The following is a 25,110-nucleotide window of genomic DNA, read 5'->3' on the forward strand; positions in this document are numbered from 1 at the left end:
TAGTTTTTAAAATTAAAGGGTATTCTTTTTATTTCATTTAAATTTTAATGACAATTATATTCCTCCGGAGTTAGAAGTTATTATTGTATTTTATATGACCAAATTATTATTATTTTATTTAAAAAATTTTATTTATTATTTTTCTCTTAAAAAAGTAAAAAATATATATATATACACATTATTTTTTAATTTAAATTATTTTTAAACAACATTTATATATAAAAAAGAGATATTTTGATCAATCATATGTGAGATAAACATGTGGATGACGTGGAAATCCAATCCAAATAATCCCAATCCATATAATAATTAAACTAGAACTAGTCAAGCCACGGGTCTCCTTGCAGAAATAAATATGCCAAGAGAGGGAAAAAAATAAAAAATTATTATTAAAAAAAAAAAAAAAGCTCACTGAAAGCTATAAAGTAATTCATTGTGCCCCACCTCATTCTCGCTCTCTTCCATCTGACCATTCTTTCCTCTGTTCTCAGTCTACTTCAAATGGCTTCCTCAACCAACAACGATGAGGTTGTTGCAGAAATCCCCACCTATATCCGAGTCTTCAAAAACGGCACCGTCGAACGCCCCCGACAAGCCCCATATGTGCCACCATCGCTTGACGACACTCAAACCGGAGTCTCTTCCAAAGACATTGTCATCTCCGACGAGCCTCCCATTTCTGCGCGCCTTTACCTCCCAAAATCCACCACCCAATTCCACCATGATGACCACCAAAAACTCCCCATCTTGGTCTACTATCATGGCGGTGGATTCTTCTTTGAATCCGCCTTCTCTCAGCTCTACCACCGTTACTTAAACATCTTCGTCTCCCAAGTAAACGTCGTCGTCGTCTCTGTAGAATACCGGCTAGCTCCGGAACACCTTCTGCCTGCAGCTTATGAAGATTGCTGGGAAGCCCTGAAATGGGTCGCAACCTGTTCGACGAAAGACCCTAGTGATGAGCCATGGCTAAATTACGGAGATTTCAGCAGAGTTTTCATCGCCGGTGACAGTGCTGGTGGTAATATTGTCCATAACATCGCCATGCGTGGTGGGATTGAGGATTTGCCTGGTGGGGTTAGAATTTTAGGCGCTATATATGTTCATCCTTATTTCTGCAGTTCAAGTCCAATTGGGTCTGAACCAGTTTCAGGGCGCGACCAGGGCTTGCCTGTTTTGGTGTGGAAATTCGTGTACCCTTCAGCCCCAGGTGGATTAGATAACCCCATGGTCAATCCCTCGGCTCCGGGAGCACCCAGCTTGGCTGGACTTGGGTGTTCGAGGATTCTTGTGTGTGTTGCAGTGAAAGATTCGTTGAGGGACAGAGGGGTTTGGTTCTATGAGGGTGTGAAGAAGAGTGGGTGGGGAGGTGAACTTGAGCTGTTTGAACAGGAAGGAGAAGAACATGTTTATCATATCTTTCATCCTGATTCTGAGAATGGCAGGAAAATGACCAAACGCATGGCTTCTTTTATAATGAAGGAAGAAACAGGCATGGATTAAATGTGTTCAACTTCGTGTTAAGCTACAGAAAGTATCTGAAAAATGTTTGTTTTCTTGGTCCCGTTCTGGTCTTTGTGGTTGGGACAGGGAAAGATTCATAGTGAGTTCACTTCTTGCAAATCTGTATTGTCAAGTGCTTGCTATTTGCTTCGTTCTTGCCATGTAATTTTTTGTTTTACTTATTGGAATCTGTTCACTGTCTACTATGGGTTGTGTTAATTACTCGTTAGAATATAGTAATTCAAAGAGCTGGAAGGATTCCAATGACAATACATAGCAATGCTTCCCACACAACACAATGCAATGAGAATAGAAAGTCCAATTAATGTAAATATCAAAATAGGGAAAAAAAAAAATCAAAAGGGAAAGTCCAATTAATCCTTTCATGTTGTTATCAGTCGAACACATCGATTACCAAGTTATTCTACGTGTCACTCAACTGCGCCTCCATCTTATTAGGCCCCTCCTATGTGCAAAGATTGAGAGATTATGAAAATTGATTCAATCAGTAAAAATATACTAGTACGTTATATTTTTCGCTCAATACTCAATATAAAGGTTTTTCAATTAACTTATTAGAACTTAAAAAAAAGTCTAGTTACATCAATAAATTTTTTTTTTAGAACTCGCTTAAGTATTCATTTTAGTCCCTAATAAATATCATATATTTTTAAAAAAATGTATTCTCTCTCTAATGAATACAAGAAAGGTATTTTTTGAAATAAAATAATAAATGTCCCATAAATTCTTACGACGTGAGTTACGTTTTAAATTAAACCATAACATCTCATAGAAGACGACTTTGTACATAAGAGGCAACTGGCAATGGTATTTTAGAAGGTTAAAGTATACATTTAGCCTTTTAACTTTACATAATATTTTTTTTTTAATTTCTTAACTTTATAAAATATTTTTTTAATTCTTTAATCATAATATTATTACTTTTATCCTAATAAACTTTTACATTGAACTTTCAAATGTTAACAAAATATTTTCAAATGTTGACATATTAAGGTAATTTTTTTTCAAAATAAAAATAATTGACCTAAAAAATAATCATTTGAAATTAACAATATTATGATTAAAGAATTTAAAAGATATTTTACAAAATTAAAGAACAAATTAAAATATTATATAAAGTTAGAGAATTAAAAATATACTTTAATCTTTTTCATAAAAAGGCATGAGTCTGGATCAGTTGATAATTGGCAAGTATTTTGCAGTAAGTACTCTTTAATTTCTTTTATATTTCGCAGTTAAACATTTTTAAATAAATAAATAATGAAGGAATGAATGGAAGAGGGAGTGCTTGTGCTTATTAATTTCCGCCAATCAATTTTCTTATCCCAAAACTTATTTGTTGAACATTGAAACTTTACTCTTGGTTTCTTCCCTCTGAGGAAATGTTAGGGTTAAAAGAGAAAAATACTCATGAATTTTTTTTTTCCCCATGAACGCCTAATATCATTAAAGGACATTTATCTGAGATGATTTGTCTTTTTTGATGGGGCTGCTCCATAATTGATTTGAAATAGTTAATCCTAAATGCATGTCAGAAGGCAATCAAATTATACAAGCTAAAAATAAGGTTAGCACTGGAGTTTTATCTTGTTGATTAGCTTGCTTGACGATAATTTAGTTTGGTGATTGGGTTTCATAATAGCAAACGCACAATAGGCAGAAGCTAACAAAATATTAAATGGATCACTTATAGACATTTTTTTTTGTTAAATAGAATTCTAACAAATTTAATAATATTATATATAGTTTTATCAATATTTATAGGAAAAATTACATATAGGTTATGTAGAGGAGACTTATTGACAAATAATTCTTGTGAAATTCAAAACCATAATCAAGTTCCTCGGGATCTAAGTATAATTTAAAATTAGAATGCTAAGACAAAAATTCTCTAAAAATACATTGTATTAATCAAGTTACTTACAATTACTTTATCAATAATTTACAAAAAATTCTCTAAAAATACATTGCATCAATCAAGTTACTTACAATTACTTTATCAATAATTTACAATTATCATTTCAACTTTTGACAACTATAACTTTACATATTCAATAATTAAATCGATCATGCGTTACAAGTTTATTACTAATTATATACAATTATCTCATTAATAATTTATAACTATCACTTCAATATTTTACAACTATAACTTTGCATATCTAATAGTTAAAATAATCATGCATTATTAATCAAGTTTAACACTAATTGTTTACAATTATCTTGTTAGTTATTTATAACTATTACTTTAATATTTTACAACTATAACTTTACATATTTAATAGCTAAACTGATTGGATGTTACTTATTAAGTTTACTACTAATTATTTTCAACTACTTCATTAATAATTTACAAGTACCATTTCAACTTTTTATAATTGTAACTTCACTTATCAAATAATAAAAATGATCATATATTACAAGTAAAGGTAGTATTGTCCCAGAGGACCTACTTGTAGTTTTTAAACCTCACAAAACTTATTTGTAAATAAGTCTGTTTCATAAAACCTATACATAATTTTTTCATATGTATATTTTAAAAAGTAATGTCTTTTTTGATAATTTACCCATCTAAAGTTGATTTTAACGAAATCATTTAAACATATTCAATTTTATAAAAATTAATTTCAGAAAATTATATCCAAACATAATCATGTTATAACATAAAAGGATTAAAATATACATTATAAAATTAAGAAGCCAAATTGAAATATTATATAAAATAAGATGACATAAATATAATAATTAATGTCATGTGTTCTTCTAAATATGTTTGAAAAAGGAACTAACATATACACTTAATTATCATTCTATTTCAAGAGTGAATAAACAATAATGATAAAAAAGAAATGAATACTCGGTCTTATCCTATATCTAAATTATCTTTTAGAATAAATTGATATTTTTTATGAATCACTTTATATAAAAAAATGGATTATTAAGTACTTTTTTCTAATTTTATTATTTCAATATCTCTTATAAGTAGAGCAAGAGGCAACATATAAAATAGAAATTGTTTTCAAATGTGATGCATTTGATAAGAGTAAAATAAAAATATATATTTCCTTTTGAAACAATACTAATAATTTAACTACGGTTTCATGATTCCTATAAAATAATTAAAAGTAATTTATATATAATATGGTAAAGCATATGTGAAGAAATAAAAATAAATAAAGGGTTAAAGTATATTTTTCTCCATATTCTTTCTTTCAAGGTGCATTGGGCACAAATAAATGGGCATTTTTCCTTAAACCATTTTTCAAAGGAGAAAAAATTTTCCTTGTTAGTTATCCATTAGTGATCCGTTAATAGAGAGGAATTTATTACTCCTATAAAAAATAGTTTAGGAAGAAAAGTACTCCACTTATTAATACAAAATATCTAGTGCTCCTCAATTTTTAATGTATTAGTATAAAATATCAACTAAGCATTTTATCAAACAAAACTAGTTATAAGGTCCAAATTCCAATCAAGAAGTAGAAATTGAAACTAAAATCAAAATAGCCTACAGTAGTGCTTCCCATATTCTCCCAAGGATCACAAGCCTCTAGCCACATCTCATAGTTTCCTCAATTCTAGCTCCGAAATCATGAAGGCACTCGGCCATGAAGATTGAGGATGAAGAACATGATTTTCTTGGATGGAGAAATTTAACTAAATGCTAAGTAAGGTTATTATTATGCGGACAGCTTGGTGAGCATTTTGGTCAATCTAATCTCTAGAAGTGAGGGAGGAATAATGCAAAACCTAAGAGAGAGTGGAGGAGAAAATGATAAGCTTGAGAGAGAAATGAATATAGAGAAGACTGAAATTGTTGAAAGTTAGACATAGATATAGTTTTAAATTTTAGGCTGGTTGATTGTCTTTTGGCCGTGTTTTTTTTTTCTTGCTTGGTTTCTTACAGACTTTCCTATATAAGACGTGTTTTAGTTTAGTTTGATAATATGAAATAGAGATCCCATATTTCAGTTCTGTACATGTTAACTTATAGTGGCTCATTAAATAAAATTATTGTTTTTCAAATATCTTGTTTTTCTTTACCTGGTACCAAAGCTGGGTTAATACCTTAACCTATTTCACATTTCATCTTTGCCCCAAATCTCGTCTTCTTTCATATCCCGTTTCATCATTCTCTCCACCACAGTATTCATTTGATCTCTTGTCTTTAATCTCTTTGCCACCGCACTCATACTCTTTTCTTCATTCCAGCATCACATTATTGGTAATCATTTTCCCCTTCTTTAAAGATTTATCATGACAGAAATCTAAAGAACTCGATCCTATGCTTTCGCAATCAATCTAAATCACCCTCTTTACCTCCACACATCGGATACCCAAGCGTCGACCTTAGTCACTTCGCTAGTCATTAGTAGTGCTACGCCATCTAGAATCATGCCATAAGGATGTCCTTCAGAGAAAAGAACAAGATCGGTTCGGTAGATGAATCTTACAAAAGAGAACATTAGAATGAAATTTTTCAAAGTCAATAGGATCGTTATAGTGTAGTCTTCCTATCTTGATTGATCAACTTAGTCTTTAAAGAGATTGCTGCTAGTATCACATTCTCAGAAAATTCACAAGAAGCGCGGAATGATCTACACGAACGCTTCAACATCATTGATAGGGTGAAGATCTATAGTCTTCATTGCTTTATAAATACACTCAGTAAATGTGGTATATCAATATCAAGCTATTTTACAAAGTTAAAAGAACTTTAGGAAGAATACTCCACAATCATCCCTCTTCCAGTTTGTAAATGCCATTCTTCAATCAAGTATGCCAAAATTGTCCAACAACAAAAACTTTTTCAGTTTCTTATGGGTCTTAATGACTCTTACCAGTCCATCCAAAGCCAAATATTACTTATGATCCCCTTACCTTCAGTCAATCAAGCATATTCTATGATCTCGTAAGAAGAAGCCTAACATTCCATATCCTCTTCTTCACAAAAGTCATTCGATTATTCAGCTGCTTCAACCACCAGAGACTGCGGATGCTATGGAAGAGTTCATGCTAGAGGAAGTTTCTATGATAAGTGTTCCTATTGTTGTATGTGTGTTAAAAGTGTGTGTGTGTCAAAGTTCCACGTTGACTAAAAGAAGGAATCTCCTAGTGTATATATACTAAGGAATGAAGTGAGCTAGTAAAATGGGCTTGGAGGAGAAGTGGCCTCGTGCACATGAGACAGGCCAACTCAGGGCAATCGCAGTTGAAATTAGCCGATTCGCCCCCTGTGTGCGAGTTCAAAAGGCACTGGGTTCCTTTTACCGGGTTATTTTTTCAAAAATGATTAAATAAATAATTATTTTTAGCTTACCCGAAAAACCTCTGATTTTGCTATTTTGAATTTGAACTTGAGGCTTTGGCAGTTTTTGGACATTAAACCTCTTCTGGAAACCGAATTTTGTAGGTTAATGTTTTATCTGCCAAACGTCTCCAGATTGATGAACGTTGAACATTTTCGGATTAATGGACGTGCACGGTTTTGCTATTTAAGGCGTGTGTAACTAAAGCATTAATCCATGAAGGTTCGTTGTTTAATGTGTGTATAACCAAAGCATTAACCGGTAATTATAACCCAATGTTTGTGTCTCCTTCCTCGGCCTATAAATAGATATGGGTGGGGACAGAACAGTGTGCCAGCGTTCTCTCCTCCTCTTCTGTTCGTCTATTTGTCTGGGCTTATTTTTTAGTCTCTGTTATTCTGTTCCCTTGCTTCGCCATAGGAAGTGCTTGCTTAATCCTGGGGAATTGTCTATCGTCCAGATGTACCGGAATAGTTTTTAAGGACAGTGTCCTTCTGGGCATGACTTAAGCAATTCAAAGTTTACTGTTCGCATCTGCAACTGGTACCGCCAACAATCTTAAGAACTAGTCAACCCAATGGTGACCAATGGTGTTGAGAATGTCACTCTCGAAGGTGTGCCCAGTGGTTTGGTTGGAGGTCAGTACGTCCCTGCCACTGTTATCGTCCCCCTACTGAGGCCATTCCTGGACATATCGAAGATAAAAGTCTTTGATGGCCGGAACTTTAAACGCTGGTAGGAATGTGTCTTCACCATTCTTGACATGCATGGTGTGGCAGCTACTTTTGCTTAATCCGAGCCTCCTACTGATACTGATCAAACCCAGAGAGTTGCATGGACTCATGCAAACAAGGTATGCCGACATACTATCATTAGCACTTTATCTAATGATTTATTTGATGTCTACTTTGTCTACAAGGAAGCTTGTAAGATATGGTAGTCCCTGGTGACAAAGTACACTGCTGAGGATGCCGGCAAACAAAAGTTCGTTGTGGGCAACTACTACAAATAGGAGATGACCGAGAATAAGGATGTCAAGGAGCAAATCAACGAATATCATAAGCTGCTGGAGGAGCTTCATGCTGAAAACATCAACCTTCCAGACGAGTTCATTATTGGGATACTGATTGAGAAGCTTCCAGAATCATGGTCTGACTACAAACAGCAGCTGAAACACAAAGAGAAGCAGCTGTCCTTGACTGACTTGATCACTCACATCATCATCAAAGATATCAACCGTAAGGCAATACGCGCAGCTCGAACAAGAGAAATGACATCCAAAGCCAACCTGGTGGAGACAAAGCCTCACAACAAGAGCTATGATTCTAAAACTAAAGACAAGAAGAATAGAAAATCTGATTACAAACTCAATGCTTCTAACCCCTCTTTCAAAAAGAAAGGAGACTGTTTTGTCTGTAGTAAACCAGGACACTATGCAGCACAGTGTAGAAAGAGAGCAAACTGTGATAAGCCTCGAAAGCCAAATGTAAATTTGGTATAATGAGATGGTGACAGTAATGATGACATCATTGCTGCAGTGGTGTCACAAAGCTCTCTTGATTTCTGATGTGAAGAAATGGGTGGTATACTCCGGGGCTACCAGGTACATATATGCTAGCCAAGAGATGTTTACTACCTATAATCTTGTAAAGGAAGGGGAAGACCATGTTTACCTTGCTGATTCCCAAATTGCTAAAGTTCAAGGAAAAGGGAAAGTGGTCTTAAAGCTCATATCAAGAAAGACTCTGGCTCTTAACGATGTTCTGTATGTGCCTGAAGTTAGAGCTAACTTAGTGTTAGTTGTTCTTTTAGAAAAAGCTGGGGTTAAAGTATCATTTGAATCTGATAAGATTGTAATGACAAAAAATAATGTGTTTGTAGGCAAAAGGTATTGTAATCAGGGACTGTTTGTTTTGAATATTGATGAAATGAACAAGACTGAATCTTCTGAGTATATGCCTATTTATATGGTTGATTCTTTTGATCTGTGGCATGCTAGACTAGGTCACGCTAGTAAAGGTTATATAAATAGGATGCGACAACTTGGACTACTTTCTGAAATTAAAAACAATGATTTTGGAAAATGTGAAGTATGTGCAGAAACTAAACAAAGTAAATAACCTCATTTTTCTAGTCAAAGAGAATTTGAATTACTATCTTTAATTCACACAGATTTAGGTGACTTAAAACAAACCATGACTAGAGGTGGTAAAAAATATTATATCACTTTTATTGATGATTTTTCAAGATATACTAAAGTATACTTGTTAAGAAACAAAGATGAAGCTTTTGAAAAATTTCTTTTATATAAAGTAGAGGTTGAGAATCAGTTAAACAAAAGAATTAAAAGGGTTAGATCGGATAGAGGAGGAGAATATGTTTTGTTAAATGATTTTTGTGAAATAGAAGGAATTATACATGAGATAACACCTCCTTATTCTCCCGAGTCTAATGGTGTTGCAGAAAGAAAAAATAGAACATTAAAAGAAATGATGAATGCTTTACTTGTGAGTTCCTCTGCCCTTGATAACTTATGGGGTGAAACTATTTTGTCTGCATGTTTTTAACAAAATAGGATACCTCATAAGAAAATAAAGAAAACACCTTATGAGTTATGGAAAGGGTTTACCTCAAATTTAAAATATTTAAAAGTGTGGGGGTGTCTTGCAAAAGTTTTATTACCTGACCCTAAAAAGAGAAAAATTGGTTCTAAAACCTTTGATTGTATGTTTATTGGGTATGCTGAACAAAGTGTAACATATCGCTTTTTAGTTTTAAAAAGTGATATTTTAGACCAAAATACAATTGTAGAGACTAAGGATGCTGAATTTTTTGAACATATTTTTCCCTTAAAAATTAAGCAGGTTTTTAAACCTATTGAGAATTTAGAGTTTGAACAAAACTTAAATGAGGATTTGGTTTTAAGGACAAGTAAAAGGAAAAGGAAAGAAACAAGTTTTGGAGATGATTTTTACACTTATTTAATACAAGATGAACCATTAAATTTTTATGAAACTATTTCTTCTTCTGATGCCAAATTTTAGAAAGAAGCAATTGAAATGGAAATTGATTCTTTAAGGAAAAATAAAACTTAGGTTTTATTAGATTTGCCCTAAGGAGCTAAGACTATTAGGTGTAAATGGATTTTTAAGAAAAAATATTTTCCAAATGGTTCAATTGATAAGTATAAAGCAAGGCTTGTAGCCAAGGGTTTTACTCAAAAAGAAAATATATATTATTTTGACACATTTTCTCCTATGACTAGAATCTCTTCTATAAGAGTTCTTATTGTTTTGGCTTCAATATACAAACTTTTTGTTCACCAAATGGATGTTAAAATCGCTTTTTTAAATGGTGATTTAGAAGAAAAAATTTACATGATACAGCCTGAGGGATGTGTGATTCCTGGGCAAGAAAATAAAGTTTGTAAACTTGTAAAATCTTTGTATGGCTTAAAATAAGCGCCCAAGCAATGGCATAAAAAACTTGATCAAGTTTTGACAACTGGTGGATTTTCCACTATTGAAGTAGAAACGTGTGTTTATACAAAGCTTGTGAATAATGATTGTGTGATTATATGCTTGTATGTGGATGATATGCTAATTTTTGGCTCTAGTATGTGTGTTGTTAATGAAACAAAAAATTTTCTTTCTTCAAATTTTGACATAAAAGATATGAATGAAGCCAAGGTAATCTTGGGTGTAAAAATCATAAAGAATGAAAATGGAATCTTGCTTTCCCAAGAACATTATGTTGAGAAAATTCTCAGAAAGTTTGGACATCTTGAAGATGCTCCTCTAAGTACTCCTCATGATTCGAGTGTGCAATTAAAAAATCATAAGGGTGACCCAATTGCTCAATCTGAGTATGCACAGATTATTAGGAGTCTGTTACATTTGATGAACTTTACTAGGCCTGATATAGCTTATGCTGTAGGCAGATTGAGCAGATATACCCACTGTCCAGGCAGTAAACACTAGGAGGCTCTGGTGAGAGTCTTGAGATATTTGAGAGGTACCATGAATTATGGTATATTGTATAGTGGATTTCTCGCTGTATTGGAAGGATATAGTGATGCTAACTGGATTTCGGATTCAGAAGAGACAAAATTCACTAGTGGTTATATATTCATTATTAGTGGTGGTGCAATAACTTGGAAGTCTGCAAAATAGACAATCAACACAAAATCCTCAAGGGATTCTGAGTTCATAGCCATGAAGCTGGCAGGAACTGAGGCTGAGTGGTTGAAAAACTTCTTAGCAAGCATTCCAATAGGTGAAAAGCCCACACCATCAGTGTCTTTACATTGTGATAGCCAGTCTGCAATAGCAATGGTTAAAAATAAGACTTTCAATGGCAAAAGTAGACATATTCGATTGAGACATAATATTATAAGGTAGCTGCTTAAAGATGGGGTCATCTTAATCAATTATGTGAGATCAGAGTTAAATCTGGTGGATCCGTTAACTAAACCCTTAGGGAAGAAATTTATTATTGAAATGTTGAGGGGAATGGGACTTAAGCTTGTTTGAAATTAACGGTGATGGCAACGTAACCTTTGTGATTGGAGATCCCATGAAGAAGGTTCAATAGGTAAGAACAAGTCACTTGTTAGTTCTGCTAGCACTAAATTTTGTCCCTTCCTATGGCTTGAGAAACTGCTAGAATGCATTGAACGTAGGCTGAGCGAAAGCTCTTAATGTTTTCATAGTCCTTATAAATGGTGTATTCATTGTAGATACACTTGATGAAAAAGCCTATACAAATGTGGAGTGGGGCTGCTCCTATGAGATCGTGGTGAAATCTCTAGAGCATTTGTTAAAACCAGGCGTGCGCATGGCCAATAACGTGCAAAACCGTCGTTAATAGCAGAGACTGTGGGGGTATAATTTGATTAATAAGACCTCTAGCACACGTTCAAGATCTGTTGGTTCAATAATGAAGTTACACCAACTTTTTTGTGTGCTAAGTTTTATTAGTCTAGGTTTGGTTCAAGTCAACAGACACCAAATTCAAAGTGATTATCCTTCGTGTGAATAACACAGATGAACATAGATCCTTTTGACACATGTGGGGGATTGTTGTATGTGTGTCAAAAGTGTGTGTGTCAAAGTCCCACATTGACTAAAAGAAGGAATCTCCTAATGTATATATACTAAGAAATGAAGTGGGCTAGTAAAATAGGCTTGGAGGAGAAGTGGCCTCGCGCACATGAGATAGGCCAACTCAGGGCAATTGCAGTTGAAATTAGCTGATTCGCCCCCCCTGCGCGTGAGTTCAAGAGGCACTGGGTTCCTTTTACCAGGTTATTTTTCCAAAAATGATTAAATAAATAATTATTTTTAGCTTACCTGAAAAACCTTTGATTTTGCTGTTTTAAATTTGAAATTGAGGCTTTGGCAGTTTTTGGACATTAAACCTCTTCTGGAAATTGAATTTTATAGGTTAATGTTTTGTCTGCCAAATGTCTCCAGATTGATGAACGCTGAACGTTTTCGGATTAATGGACGTGCACGGTTTTGCTGTTTAAGGCGTGTGTAACTGAAGCATTAATTCATGAACGTTCGTTGTTTAATGTGTGTATAACCAAAGCATTAATTGGTAATTATAACCCAATGTTTGTGTCTCCTTCCTCGGCCTATAAATAGATATAGGTGCGGACAGAACAGTGTGCCAGCGTTCTCTCCTCCTCTTCTGTTCGTCTATTCGTCTGGGCTTATTTTTTAGTCTCTGTTATTCTGTTCCCTTGCTCCACCACAGGAAGTGCTTGCTTAATCCTGAAGAACTGCCAATCCATTGTCTAGGTGTACCGGAATAGTTCTTAAGGACAGTGTCCTTTCGGGCACAACTCAAGCAATTCGAAGTTCGTTGTTTGCGTCTGCAACTGGTACTGCCAACACCTATTTCCACAGAAATGGACACATAAAAGATAATTTCTTTTACCTTGTCGGATTCCCTCCAAATTTCCAAGGAGGAAAAGGATGAGGAAATCAATTAAGTTGGGCAAATCATGTAGAAAAGTCCCACAACATAACCTTTCATCATATCGCCAATTGCTGTTTCCAAAAGATTTTGAGAAAGTCATTGACAATTTGAAGAATGAAATCAAGTCTCTCATTGCCCAGACTATTCCAATGGGAGAAATAGCCACTTAAAGACTCAGGAGAGTCTTTAGGTTCAGTTTTAAATTTATTTTCATTGCCTTATGTTTCTAATACACATCTACACAGGCTGTCAGATTCAGGGACTTCATTCATATTGTTAGCTAGCTATCCTTTCTTGACACTTATAAGGAATATAGTGTCACTTTACTTAAAATAAAAATTCCTGATGCTGAAAAATTAAGTGTTGCTTATACTAGTAGTATTAGGCTTTTTGATAACATTATCTTGGATAACATTTTATATGCTCCCAGAATATGCTATGACTTAATATCCATTTTAAAGCTAACGAAAGATTAGTAATGCGTGGTAGCATTTTTACCAATGTTTGTGTTTTGCAATACCTCTTTAGTGGTAGAACCAAGATGATTGGTGTAATATCTCCATATACTAAACACAATTAAAGTCATAATCCAAGGTAATCAAGGGGATTAACCTTCAAGGAATTATAAAGTTTGAAATTTATAGAAATGAGATTCCAAGTTTTCATAGCTTGAAAACAAACCAAAATCATTCATTTAACTTTTAATCAAAATTAAATACTGATTTGGAAGAATGGGATACCTTAGAGGAGTAAAAGAAATAAAAAACAATTAAAAAAATCACAATATGAAAAATAGAGCAGTGCTCCACTGTTTGTGCACAATGCACCTTGGCTCCATACTCTTTATGCCACACGCCTGTGCCACGACGTGTTGTACGTTTTTTACAGCAACTTTGCTGTCATTTGATAGCAATTCCAAGCAACTTTTGACGTGCCTCATTTCTTCATTTGACATCCAAATGAGATAATCTAGGTGTTTAAGAAAAGATCTTTTCATAAACTAGCTAATGGCATATGTTTTACTTCCACATTAAGTCACACAAGGAAGTTAAACAAGCAAACACATTTTCAACCATTTTCACATTTTTCACATCACGAGGGTGTTTGAAACCCTATATATGTGCCAATTATCATTCATAACACCTAAACCATACTTAAATGACATGGGACTACCTGTACAACACACCACATGCACATATATAACAAAATGTCAAGTTTTTACTCCTTAACCCTTTAATACTAAAAACAGAAGGGGAAAGTTTTAGAATTTCTATTCGCAATAGATCTTCAAAATCATGGTTGAATTAATCTTACTATACTTGCACTAGTATTTTAGCCCTATTAACATTTATAATTTATCATAAATAACATCTCGAGGCCCAAAATACATTCCATACATCATAAACAATAATATAGTACAAGTGTAAATAAAATGCACACTAATTGGCAATATACTTATTCATTACACAAAATAATTAAAGATGAGAGGCTTTACAGTAGGAACCCCAAATTTCTAAGCTCTGGAAGCTTTTTCCTTTCTATAATAGAGCTAAAGCCTGTAAAATATTGACATAGAGAGGTGAGTCTAACCACTCAGTTACTAAGATACACCTACTTTATGCAATTATGTATCAATTGATCTAAACACATAAAGTGAGATATTTATTCAAAAACATTTAATTACATGAGATACAAGCTATAATTTTCACAATTCATTTACTTTCACACATATCATCTCAGGTCACAGAGTACATTGCCACAAGACATATTGACATATGACAATGACCTACATTATCACAACTTGTCACAAACTTAAACAACCTTATGACACATCAAATGATTACACATTCATGATCAAACCACCTTATACCCTTTTTATATCTTCCAACTGAAACCGTGAGCTATATTATCAAATAAAACTCTGTCCGTGTGACTAGACCACCTAAGTTGATCAGTTGTAAGATGTGACCTAGCCAAAGATCATAGAACTTACTCTTAGACCACGATTACCCCCACTCTTAAAATTTATGAAGTGTCATATACTCTAAGCTAACTCTTCAATAAACTGGTAGAGGTAGCTAGGTTCTAGTCCCTTAATAAACTAAGACAAAATCTCAATAAACTATGGGACAAAGTTATACCCTCATGCAGTGAAAGGCAGCTAAAAATACTATATAGATCTTAATCTACTCATTTCCCTAAGCAAACTCCCACAAACTAATTATACAATGTACGATACTCACCCATTTTACAATTTCATTATTTCAATATCAACATATTGGGCTTATGAAAATGTACTACCAAGTGAGCATCAATCTCATTTTCACATATATCACATACTTTTACCATTTTCAATCTCAATACAATTATCTTTATTTCATTATACTTAATCACAAATCAAATTTATCATACCAATCGTCAACGACTCATTCCAATGCCACATTGTAATTTGAAATCCATTTCAAGTTCATCCTTGTATTTTTGTTCAATCAAAGCAAATATACTAGCACATGTTTCCTAGCATGTTTACACATTCACAATTCACAATTGTATTGTACATGCAAATAAGCACATTTCACATTACAACACAATTAATAAACAACTACCCAAAATAGGGTTCCCTTAGTTATATTAAACCTTTGAAAGGTTAAAAGTTTACCCATCAATATATGCTCCAAACTTGTTTTTCAAGCTTAATATGGTGCCCGAATGATTGTTCTACAAATCATCAACATTGTCAAATACTTACTTCCAACCTTTCATTTTCCACTTCTAAATTGCCCAATACTCTTATTTCTCACCTTTAGACCTACCCATTTGGTATATTAACTTTCTTTAGCTCCCAATAGCTTTATTAAGCTCTCACATTATCATTAATGGCTTAACAACCTTCATAAATTTTAGATTTAATGCTTATTTTCAGACATTAATGACATTCACCAACTACCAACCTCTAAAACCATTAATACTAGATTTAAATGTTCTAAACAACCTCCATTAACTTTATTTGAGTTAATGGTTTTGAAACCATAACCTATATGAACTAAAAATCATCATTCCCATTCAAACGCTAACTCAAATTTTTAAGAAAATGGAAGAGAAATGAAAGAAAGGAGTTTAAGAATCTTACCTTAAGTGATTTAGAGCTTTAAACTCTCTTAAATCTATCCCAAAGTCATGCCCTAATAGATCCCTCTTCGTGCTCCTCATTTTTCTTTTCTTTCCCTCTATTTTTTTGACTCTAATTCACGTCTTATTTCTACAAAATGCATATCATAGACTGCAGCGCCTATTCTCACACATCGCAACATGTGGTACAAAGAGGGGTCTTCATGTGTTCTAGCTTTATACACCATTATACACCATACACGCTTCACGGCATGTGGTACAAAGGCTTTCCTCATTTATTTTTCACCTCTTTCGATGCCTAAGTGACCCTATTTCACTTTGAACCTAAATTTATAGTTCAGATCACACCCAAAAATATTTATTTGTCCCCCCTAACCACATACCACATAATTACCACTTATTTATGCTCAATTAATTAATTGTCAGGAGTTTAATTTTTGAGATGTTATAATTAGTAGATTGGAATTCGATCTGTACTTAATATATGAAAGCATTACTTCATCATCTAATTTTCATACTTGTGATTCTATTTTTGATAACCACATTTGGCATTTAAGATTAGGGTACCCATCTGATTCTATTCTTAAACATGTAATTCCTCTACATAATAAATTGTCCTCTTTTAATTCTTCTAGTTGTGATATTTGCTTTGAAGCAAAACAAACTTGTTTATCCTTCCCTTCTAGTCAAATAAGAATTGTTTCCTATTTTAATTTACTTCAAATGTTTGGGGTCCATATAAGGATCCCACTCTCAAGGTTATAAATTATTTCTCACTATAGTTGATGACTTTTATTGATCTACTTAGATTTAATTACTACATAATAAAGATGAGATTTTTTTACCATCTAAGATAATTCTTTTACCCCATAACTAATCAATTTAGTGTTAAGGTTAAGCATATTCATAGTGATATTGGAATTGAATTTGTAAATCAAGATACTTCAATCTACTTTCTAGAACATGGTATTATTCATGAGACTACTTGTGTGCATACCCCACAACAAAATGAGGTTGTAGAAAGAAAACATAGGCATATGCTAGAGGTTTCTTGTGGCTTAATTTTTCAAGTTAATTAGTCTATTAAATCTTAGGGGAAACCTGTTAGGGCTGCAGTTTATTTGATTAATAAGATTCCATCTAAAATTTTGAACTATAGATCCCCATATGAAATATCATACAACAAGTAGCCTAATTCATCCAACCTCTAGGTGTTTATATGTTTAGCATATGCAAAGGTTCTAGGGAAATTAGATAAATTTGAAGCTAGGTTTGTGGAATGTGTTTTCCTAGGTTATCCAAATAGCCAAAAGGGATACATACTTTATGATTTTAGACATGATAATATACTTATAAATAGGGATGTTGTTTTTCTTGAGAATAAATTTCCTTTTTTCACTAACCAAGCTCAAGTACATTCTCAAGATCTATTTATTTTTTATGATATTCCTGAACCTGTTGCTATTTTTGATCCTCCCTCATATACTATTAATGAACCTATATCTAAAACACACGATAATAATAATAGATCGAACAATGATTCTAAATTAGCTCATGACAAAAACATTGAATTAGATAATACTAAACCTACTGGGCATAAAACACATCCCAACTAGCTTAGAGATTATGATTATTCTAACTTGGATTATCTACATAAAATAGATAGAAAATGTAATGAAAAGATCTTGTATCCCATGCAACATAGTATTAACTATGCTAGCATTTTTGAATCATATAAGAACTTTATCACATCCATAGAGAATACAAGCAAACCTGACACTTTTAAAGAGGCAATAAAAGATAAAAGATGGATTAACGCAATGCAAGACCAAATTAGTGCTTTAGAAAGAAATAAAACATGAAAAATAATGGATTTACTTCCAGGGAAGAAAGCTATAAGTTATAAATGGATTTTTTAAAAATAAGTTTAATGATGATGGGACCCTAAATAAATTAAAAGCCAGATTAGTTGTTAAAGGATTTAGTCAAGTAGAGGGCATTGATTACTTAGAAACTTTTTTCCTTGTTGTAAAAATGACTACTATGCAATCTATTTTAGTTATTGCTGCATATAATAACTGGAATATGTTTCAAATGGATGTTGATAATGCTTTCCTATAAGGAGACTAAGATGAAGAAGTATATATAAGAATTCCTTTAGGATTTAGTAAGCAAGGGGAGAAAAGGGTATGCAAGATAACTAAATCCCCATATGGCTTGAAGCAGGCAGCTAGGCAATGGAATTTAAAATTGTGTGAAGCGTTGATTGCTAGTGGTTTTATTTAAAGAAAATATGATTATTCCTTATTTACCAAACATGATAAAGATGAATTTATTATTGTTCTAGCATATGTGCATGACTTGGTTATAACTGGAAACAGTGTAATAGGAGTAAATAAAACTAAAGATTTCTTGCATGCAAATTTTAAAATAAAGGATTTGGGTTTACTAAAATATTTCCTTAGTATTGAAGTTGCTAAGTCCACAAAAGGATTAATACTTAACTAATGAAAATACATTTTAGATTTGATAGCTGCTATTAGTTTAAGATCCTCAAAACCAAAGAATGTTCCAATAAATCTAGGATTAAAACTTTATAGTGAGCCTAGAGAGGGGGAGAAAGATGAATTGATAAATAAACCTACCAGATATAGGCATCTAATAGGAAAACTGTTATATTTAACTATTATTAGGCCTGATATCAGTAACATCATTTAGTTGTTGAGCAAATTTATGAGTAGTCTTAAAAAATCACATCTTAAGGCAGCCTTAAACACAGTAAGATATCTAAAAAGGGATCCTAGAATGGGTCTTTTCTTTCGTTCTTTAGGTAACATGAAGCTATAAGGGTTCTATGGCTCAAATTGGGCTTCATCCCCAAAATCTTATAGATTTGTTACAAGGTATTCAATTATGCTAGGTGGAGCCATCAGTTATTAGAAATTAAAGAAACAAAATATAGTCTTAAGGTCATTTGCTGAAGCAGAGTATAGAGCCTTAGGAAGTATTATGTCTCAGGTTATTTGGCTCACTAGTTTACTAAAAGATTTTCATTTTTTTGATTTAACTCTTATTTCTACTCATTGTGATAGCAAAGCTGCAATCTAAATTGTTTCAAGTCTAATTTATCATGAAAGAACAAAGCCCATCGAGATTGACTGTCATTTTGTAAGGGAAAAGCTTCAAGATGGTTTGATTAGTTTAAAGCATGTCATGTTAAGGGACCAACAAGTAGATATTTTAACCAAGGCATTTGGTAGAAAGGCTCATGAACGCTTATTATCCAAGTTAGGCACCTTCGATATCTTTAGGTCCAACTTGAGGGGGTGTGTTGAAAGTTAGACATAGATATAGTTTTAAATCTTAGGCTAGTCGATTGTCTGTTAGGCTATATTTTGTTTTTTTTTTTTTTACTTTCTTGGTTTGTTATAGGACTTGCATATATAAGGCATGTTTTAGCCTAGTTTGATGACATGAAACAGAGATCCTATATTTCAATTCTATACAGGTTGGCCCATAGTAGCTTATTAAATAAAATTATTATTTTTTAGATATATTGTTTTTCTTTACAAAAATTATGATGAACAAATAAAAGTACAATCATCAAATTGAATTTAAGTAAATTACTGAATGTTGATTTATTGTGGTCAGTACGTGCTATAAATAAGAAATGAAGAAGATGATGGACATGAATGTGAATTATGATTTGAATGAAAATTGCTGATCATGAATTTTTTAATTAGCTGAATGGTAGGCAATGTGTTGTAGAGGAGAGAGGCAATGGAAATTGAGAAGAGGTGGACTATTGAAATTGTGAATGGTAAATGAATGAGTTCGAGAGAAAACCATGAATGCATTTGCTAATAGAGCACATGTTCTTTTATTTTTTTTATGGGAAAATGTTTATCTTTTAGATTTGGAGAATTAATAAAATGTTGATAATTCCTAAACTAATAGACTGCAAAATAAATGTCATATGGAAAATAAAAAGAGAGGAAAGTGTAGGAAGTAGAATTGGGTGGAATTCTAGGTTAGAATTGTGAGGAAATGAAATGAGAATGAGAATTAAGAAAAGCCAAGGAAAATACTAAAATGAATATAGAAAATAAGATAAGATGAATAGATTTTCCTGCTTCTTCTATTTTTCTTTAATGTAGCAGCCTACACATAAAATAATAAAATCAATAGAAAATGTATTTTAGATAATTAAAAATAATATTCAATGAAATCTAGAAAAATATGTAATAAATCTCAAAAAAACTCCAAAAATATTCATTTCCTCTCATTGTAACATCTTGAAAAATTAAATCGAGACTAGTTGAGTAATGAAGGGAAAATTGGTCAACTAAGAGTTAATTCAACTTAAATATAGTGTTATGACTAATAGGTTTATTTTACCTAAATGAGGCTTAAAATTGGACCCTATGTGGGATTGGCCCACAATTGAGCCTAAGTAGATGGAACATGTTCGAACCCTTAATTTTAGGCCTTTGGCTGCAGCTAACACTTATGATTTTGGTCTACTTTTTCATCATTTCTGTAAGTGTTCATGGTAGGAGTCCTAAAATGGTGTGATTTTGACAGTTAATCTGATTCTTAAGGAGATGTGTTGTTTAAAGTGTCTAAAAAATGAGTCATGGTGCTAATGATGATTTAGGGTTGTTAGGTGGTGTTTAAAGTAAACCCTAGAGCTAATTAGTTAAGCTAATAGGGTTATAAGCAATTAGTGGTGTTTATTAAACAAAGAAGAGTCCAAGTGAACTAATGGAACTTAGAAATGAGTTTAGTTATAGTAGATGAGTGTAACATCTTAAGTTTTCTAGTTAGTAATTATCAGTGTTTTCAAGGATAATTTGATCAATTTAGATAAATTATTGATTTAATGAGATTTATGGAAAACTAATATAGTTTTTGGATCCTTAGACAGCCTTGGAAGAGGGCTAGGTTAATGTTTGAGTAGGCTATAACATGGAAAGGATTTTAAATTCTAGTGGGACTTTCTGTGCCATGTGCCACAGTGGGCATGTCAACGCGTCACGATGCACGTGAAAAATCTATAGTTATTAGATCGTGAATTAAACTTAAAAAATAGAAGAGAGAAAGAAGGAACTCTAGAGCAGTCACGAAGAGAGACTTGTGGCTACTAGGGCTTACTTCTAACGTGATTTTGGAGGCCTTTCAAGCTTCATATATACTGCGTAAGCCTTCCTTTCTTTCCCTTCTCCTTCATTATGTAAAAATATGGACATTTGGGCTAATAGAGGCTGTGATTTCAGTTTTCTTAGGTTTATACTGAACCCATTGGATTGTCTAAGGTCCTAGGGGAGTTAAATCAAGCTTCCAACCCTAAGCTTATGAGTTTTATAGTGATTGAAATTTTTTATTGAGGGTTTAGATGAACTATAAGCATAATCTAGAGATTTTGAAATAATATGGGGAATTTGCTAGTGATTTTGGTGTGTTGGAATGTTTAATAAAATAGTTAGAATGTTTGAGAATGGTTGGTATTGTTAGGTAAGGAATTTGGGTATTATAAGCACTTAGAACCTAGTGAATTTGAGGTTAACCAAAGAAATAATTGATGATTGTCACTTGATTGTGTAGATTGAGCGTTGCTTGAGCTATATCGTACATATAGAATGTGTGGAGCTAATATTGACCCACGATAACACGATAATGAGGTAACCATATAGTTTATTATGTTTATTAACTATTATAACTGTGTAGAAGTAAATACAAAGTGATGAATTTGTGGTTTAAAAATTTTATGCATAATTTGATATTGAAAAATGATTTTAGCATGAATATTGGTTTGTAAAATGGATTTTTGAAAAGTCATTGATTCCAATGAATATGCATATATATATATATATATGATATAAAAGTAAATATTGTAGAAATGTGGATAAGCAGTTATAAGTGTGAAAAAACATGATCATAGGGGTGGGAGTTCACCCGAGATATGTGGGGATATGTGTGTGTGAAGATATGTGAGTGAAAAATTTATATGGTCAGGCTAATACCATAGGACATCCGATGTAGCATTATATAGAACTATTATCATGGGATATTCGGACAGTCTGGTAACTCTCTAGTACCTGTTAGGGTGTGGTTAGGAGTCAATAACACCTCTATCACAAGTGTATGAAGAGGAAAAAAACATAGTTCGTAGGTAGGTTGGATTACCTTTGGTCAGATTTTTCTACCCCCAAAAGCATGCTCAGGTCAACAAATGATTGATTCAAGAGAGCCTATGGTTTTATGTCGGGGAGCACTGGAGGTTTGATGGTTAGATGATCATGTTAGTGTGTAATGTCATATCCTTCTCCTTTTAATCCTATAATTAAACCTAAATCCCAAGTAATTGGGAAAATGAGACAATGGTAATCATTAATTACAGAATTCTTATTGGTAAACAAAATGGGGACCCCAAGTTTACAAAACTAAAATTAATTCAAGTCTTGCAAAGAGGCAAATCAAAGTTTGAAAATATGCGAAAGTAGAGGATCATTGCATAAATGGGTACATTAGTTCAAGAATTTAAAACAAGAAAAATTTTAAAAAATTATAAGGCATGCGCCATGGCTTGTTGAACGTGTGCCGCGGTATGTTTGCCTCTGTGACACGCCCAGCGGTGCAAATTCATGAATTTTGACAATGAACTTTGCTATCAATTTGACAACATTAGGGCTAATTCTAACGTGCCCCGAATCTCCGTCCGACATCCGAATAATGTGAACTAGGAGTCTAAGGAAAGTTCTTTCCGAACTCTAACTATTGGCATCAGTCTCAAACTCAAATTCTTTTTAAAACAAAAATTGAATATCCTTTTTAAAACTTACACCTTTACATCAAATTTCGCAAATTTCAAGTGTCTAAACAAAATGCCAAGGACCATAAGCCACCAACAACAAATGACCACATATCAATCATTAAAATTAACTCGTGCAATGCACCAAAATACAAGAGATATTTCTAGATCAAATTTCTACTACCAAACCCTTTAAACTCAAAAATATAGAAAGGGGGAGTTTACCACATTTTTCATCAAGATTTTCTAGATCATCACATAATAATATCTACCCTCACTTGCCTTAGTATTTTGGTCCTATCATCATAACACATAATAATCAACTCTCTCCCTAGGGCCCAAAATACCATTACAATTTATATTTCACTTAATGCAAGTAAGTAACAAAAAGGAAAATCCTAGTTGGCAATCAAAATTATCATACACATAAATTACCCAAAATAAATAGGACTACAAATGGATCGCTATCCTAAGCCTCAGGTTATTTTCCTCTGTCTACACTTCTTGAGCTATTTTCTATAATATTAAAGATAACGGGGTGAGTACAACTACTCAGTAACCAAGGTCCGACTAGCCCATACTAATGCATAACAATTAGTTTAAATGCAAGTAGTAATTAATATTAATACTTTAACCCATGAGAAACATTTAAAATTAAGAATTCACAACTTAGCTCATATAATGGCATCCACTTGAAAAAACAATGTCTTTAGCACCTTTCATATAAATAGAATTGCTCACACAAATCATTGACAAGCCTATTGGAAAAAATTATTACTCAACTCAATATATCCACATTATGGACTCAATATAGATAACAAGTGCCTTATCTCACTATATACATGATCACACCTACCTTGTATCGTCCTTATTCCTCTAACATGAAACTGTGGGTTATAACTTAATGGGATAGTCTATGTTTCTTGACTTCCCTAGCCTAAACACTTGTGAGGGGATTACCCGGCCAAGGCATACTCGAATCACAGTTTCTCCCATTTCTCATACTATGGGGTGTCATACATCCTAGACTAGCTTCCTCATTGAACTGGTGGATAGTTAGCTAGGTTCAAGTCTCTCATTAAACCAGTGGGACAGTGACTCATTGAACAAATAGGATGATATGGATAGAATCAATTTAGGCAATCCATCACACGGATGGGTCCTTTACCATGTGGATTTATCATCTACTCCACTTTCTAGGCGAACTCCTGCCTTTCTTAGATCATGTAATGGACATTCATGTAATAATTCACACATATACAATTCATAAAACTTTACATTATCACCTTTCATTAAACTTCATCATTACACAATTATTGGACTTCTCAAACACATTTCATAGAATTTTAAAACCAAACAAGTCATTGAACTCTCAATTCGTAATCATTGTACCTCATACTTTTAAAATCATTGAACTTTCCTATTTTTATTTTACCTCACACTTTTAAAATTATTGAACTTTGCTATTTTCAAATATCATTGAACTCCTTCTAAATAAAGATTCATTTTTCTTCTCAATTTGTAAAAATCATTACACTCCCAATGAACATTAATACAAAAATCCACCACTATTGTTCTCAAGGAAAAATTTTGCATTATAAGGCATAAAACTCACAAATTTAATCTAGTGAATTTCTTCACAAATTAACCCACACTTGCATTTCTTTTATTTTATACATTTCAAATGATAATTCATAAATCAATAAACTAATAGACGCATACAAGCATAAGATAGAATTCCCCCAGTTACCTCAAACCTTAAAGAGGTCAAAGGTTTCAGCCCTCAATTATTTACTCCCAAAGCTTTCAAGAAGCTTGAATGGTTACACTACAAGTATTTACCATGAAAAATATCAATATCCTTTTTAAGCTATTTTCTACTAACATTTCATCATTTCTTAATACTCAAGCTTTACTCCAAACTCATGTAGAAGTACTTATAAGGTTTCTTAACTTCCTTTAACTCTCATTTATAATGTTAAGCTCTTAAATGGCTATTAATGAAGCCACATTATTCTTAACTACTAAATTTATGGGAATTTCAGACATTTAATGTCCTCCAACCACCAATCATCATAAAATCATAAATGTCAAATTTACTTAACTCAATCTACCCACATTAACTCTATTTAAGTCAATGGGTTTGGGCCCATAACTTCTATGGATCAAAAATCACCATTAGAAATCAAACCCTAACCTTTACTATCAAGAAAATGAAAGAAGAGAGGAAGACTTAGGCAAGGAAATTTACCTTAGGTGTTTATAAGCTCTAAATTACTCCCAACAATTAGTTTCTTCAAGCCCTAGCTCATCTTTTTCGCCACTCTCACATTCTCTTTTGTTTTCTCTTCT

The 25,110-nt window shown here is 32.9% G+C and overlaps 1 protein-coding gene across 1 annotated transcript; it reads left to right on the top strand.

Annotated features, from left to right (window-relative positions):
* Positions 1 to 451: 451 nt before the first annotated feature.
* On the top strand, positions 452 to 1,709 carry LOC129293307 (2-hydroxyisoflavanone dehydratase-like). The gene has a single exon (XM_054931195.1). It carries the CDS (start codon positions 502 to 504, stop codon positions 1,501 to 1,503), a length of 1,002 nt encoding a protein of 333 aa, XP_054787170.1. The 5' UTR covers positions 452 to 501; the 3' UTR covers positions 1,504 to 1,709.
* Positions 1,710 to 25,110: the final 23,401 nt, after the last annotated feature.

The sequence above is a fragment of the Prosopis cineraria genome, unplaced genomic scaffold (assembly GCF_029017545.1).
Source record: "Prosopis cineraria cultivar Desert tree isolate PC_DT_omini unplaced genomic scaffold, ASM2901754v1 PC14, whole genome shotgun sequence".
In the NCBI taxonomy this organism is placed as follows: domain Eukaryota; kingdom Viridiplantae; phylum Streptophyta; class Magnoliopsida; order Fabales; family Fabaceae; genus Prosopis; species Prosopis cineraria.

Excerpts from the sequence above, each read along its gene's own strand:
- LOC129293307 (XM_054931195.1), top strand. The coding sequence starts at position 502 with ATGGCTTCCTCAACCAACAACGATGAGGTTGTTGCAGAAATCCCCACC.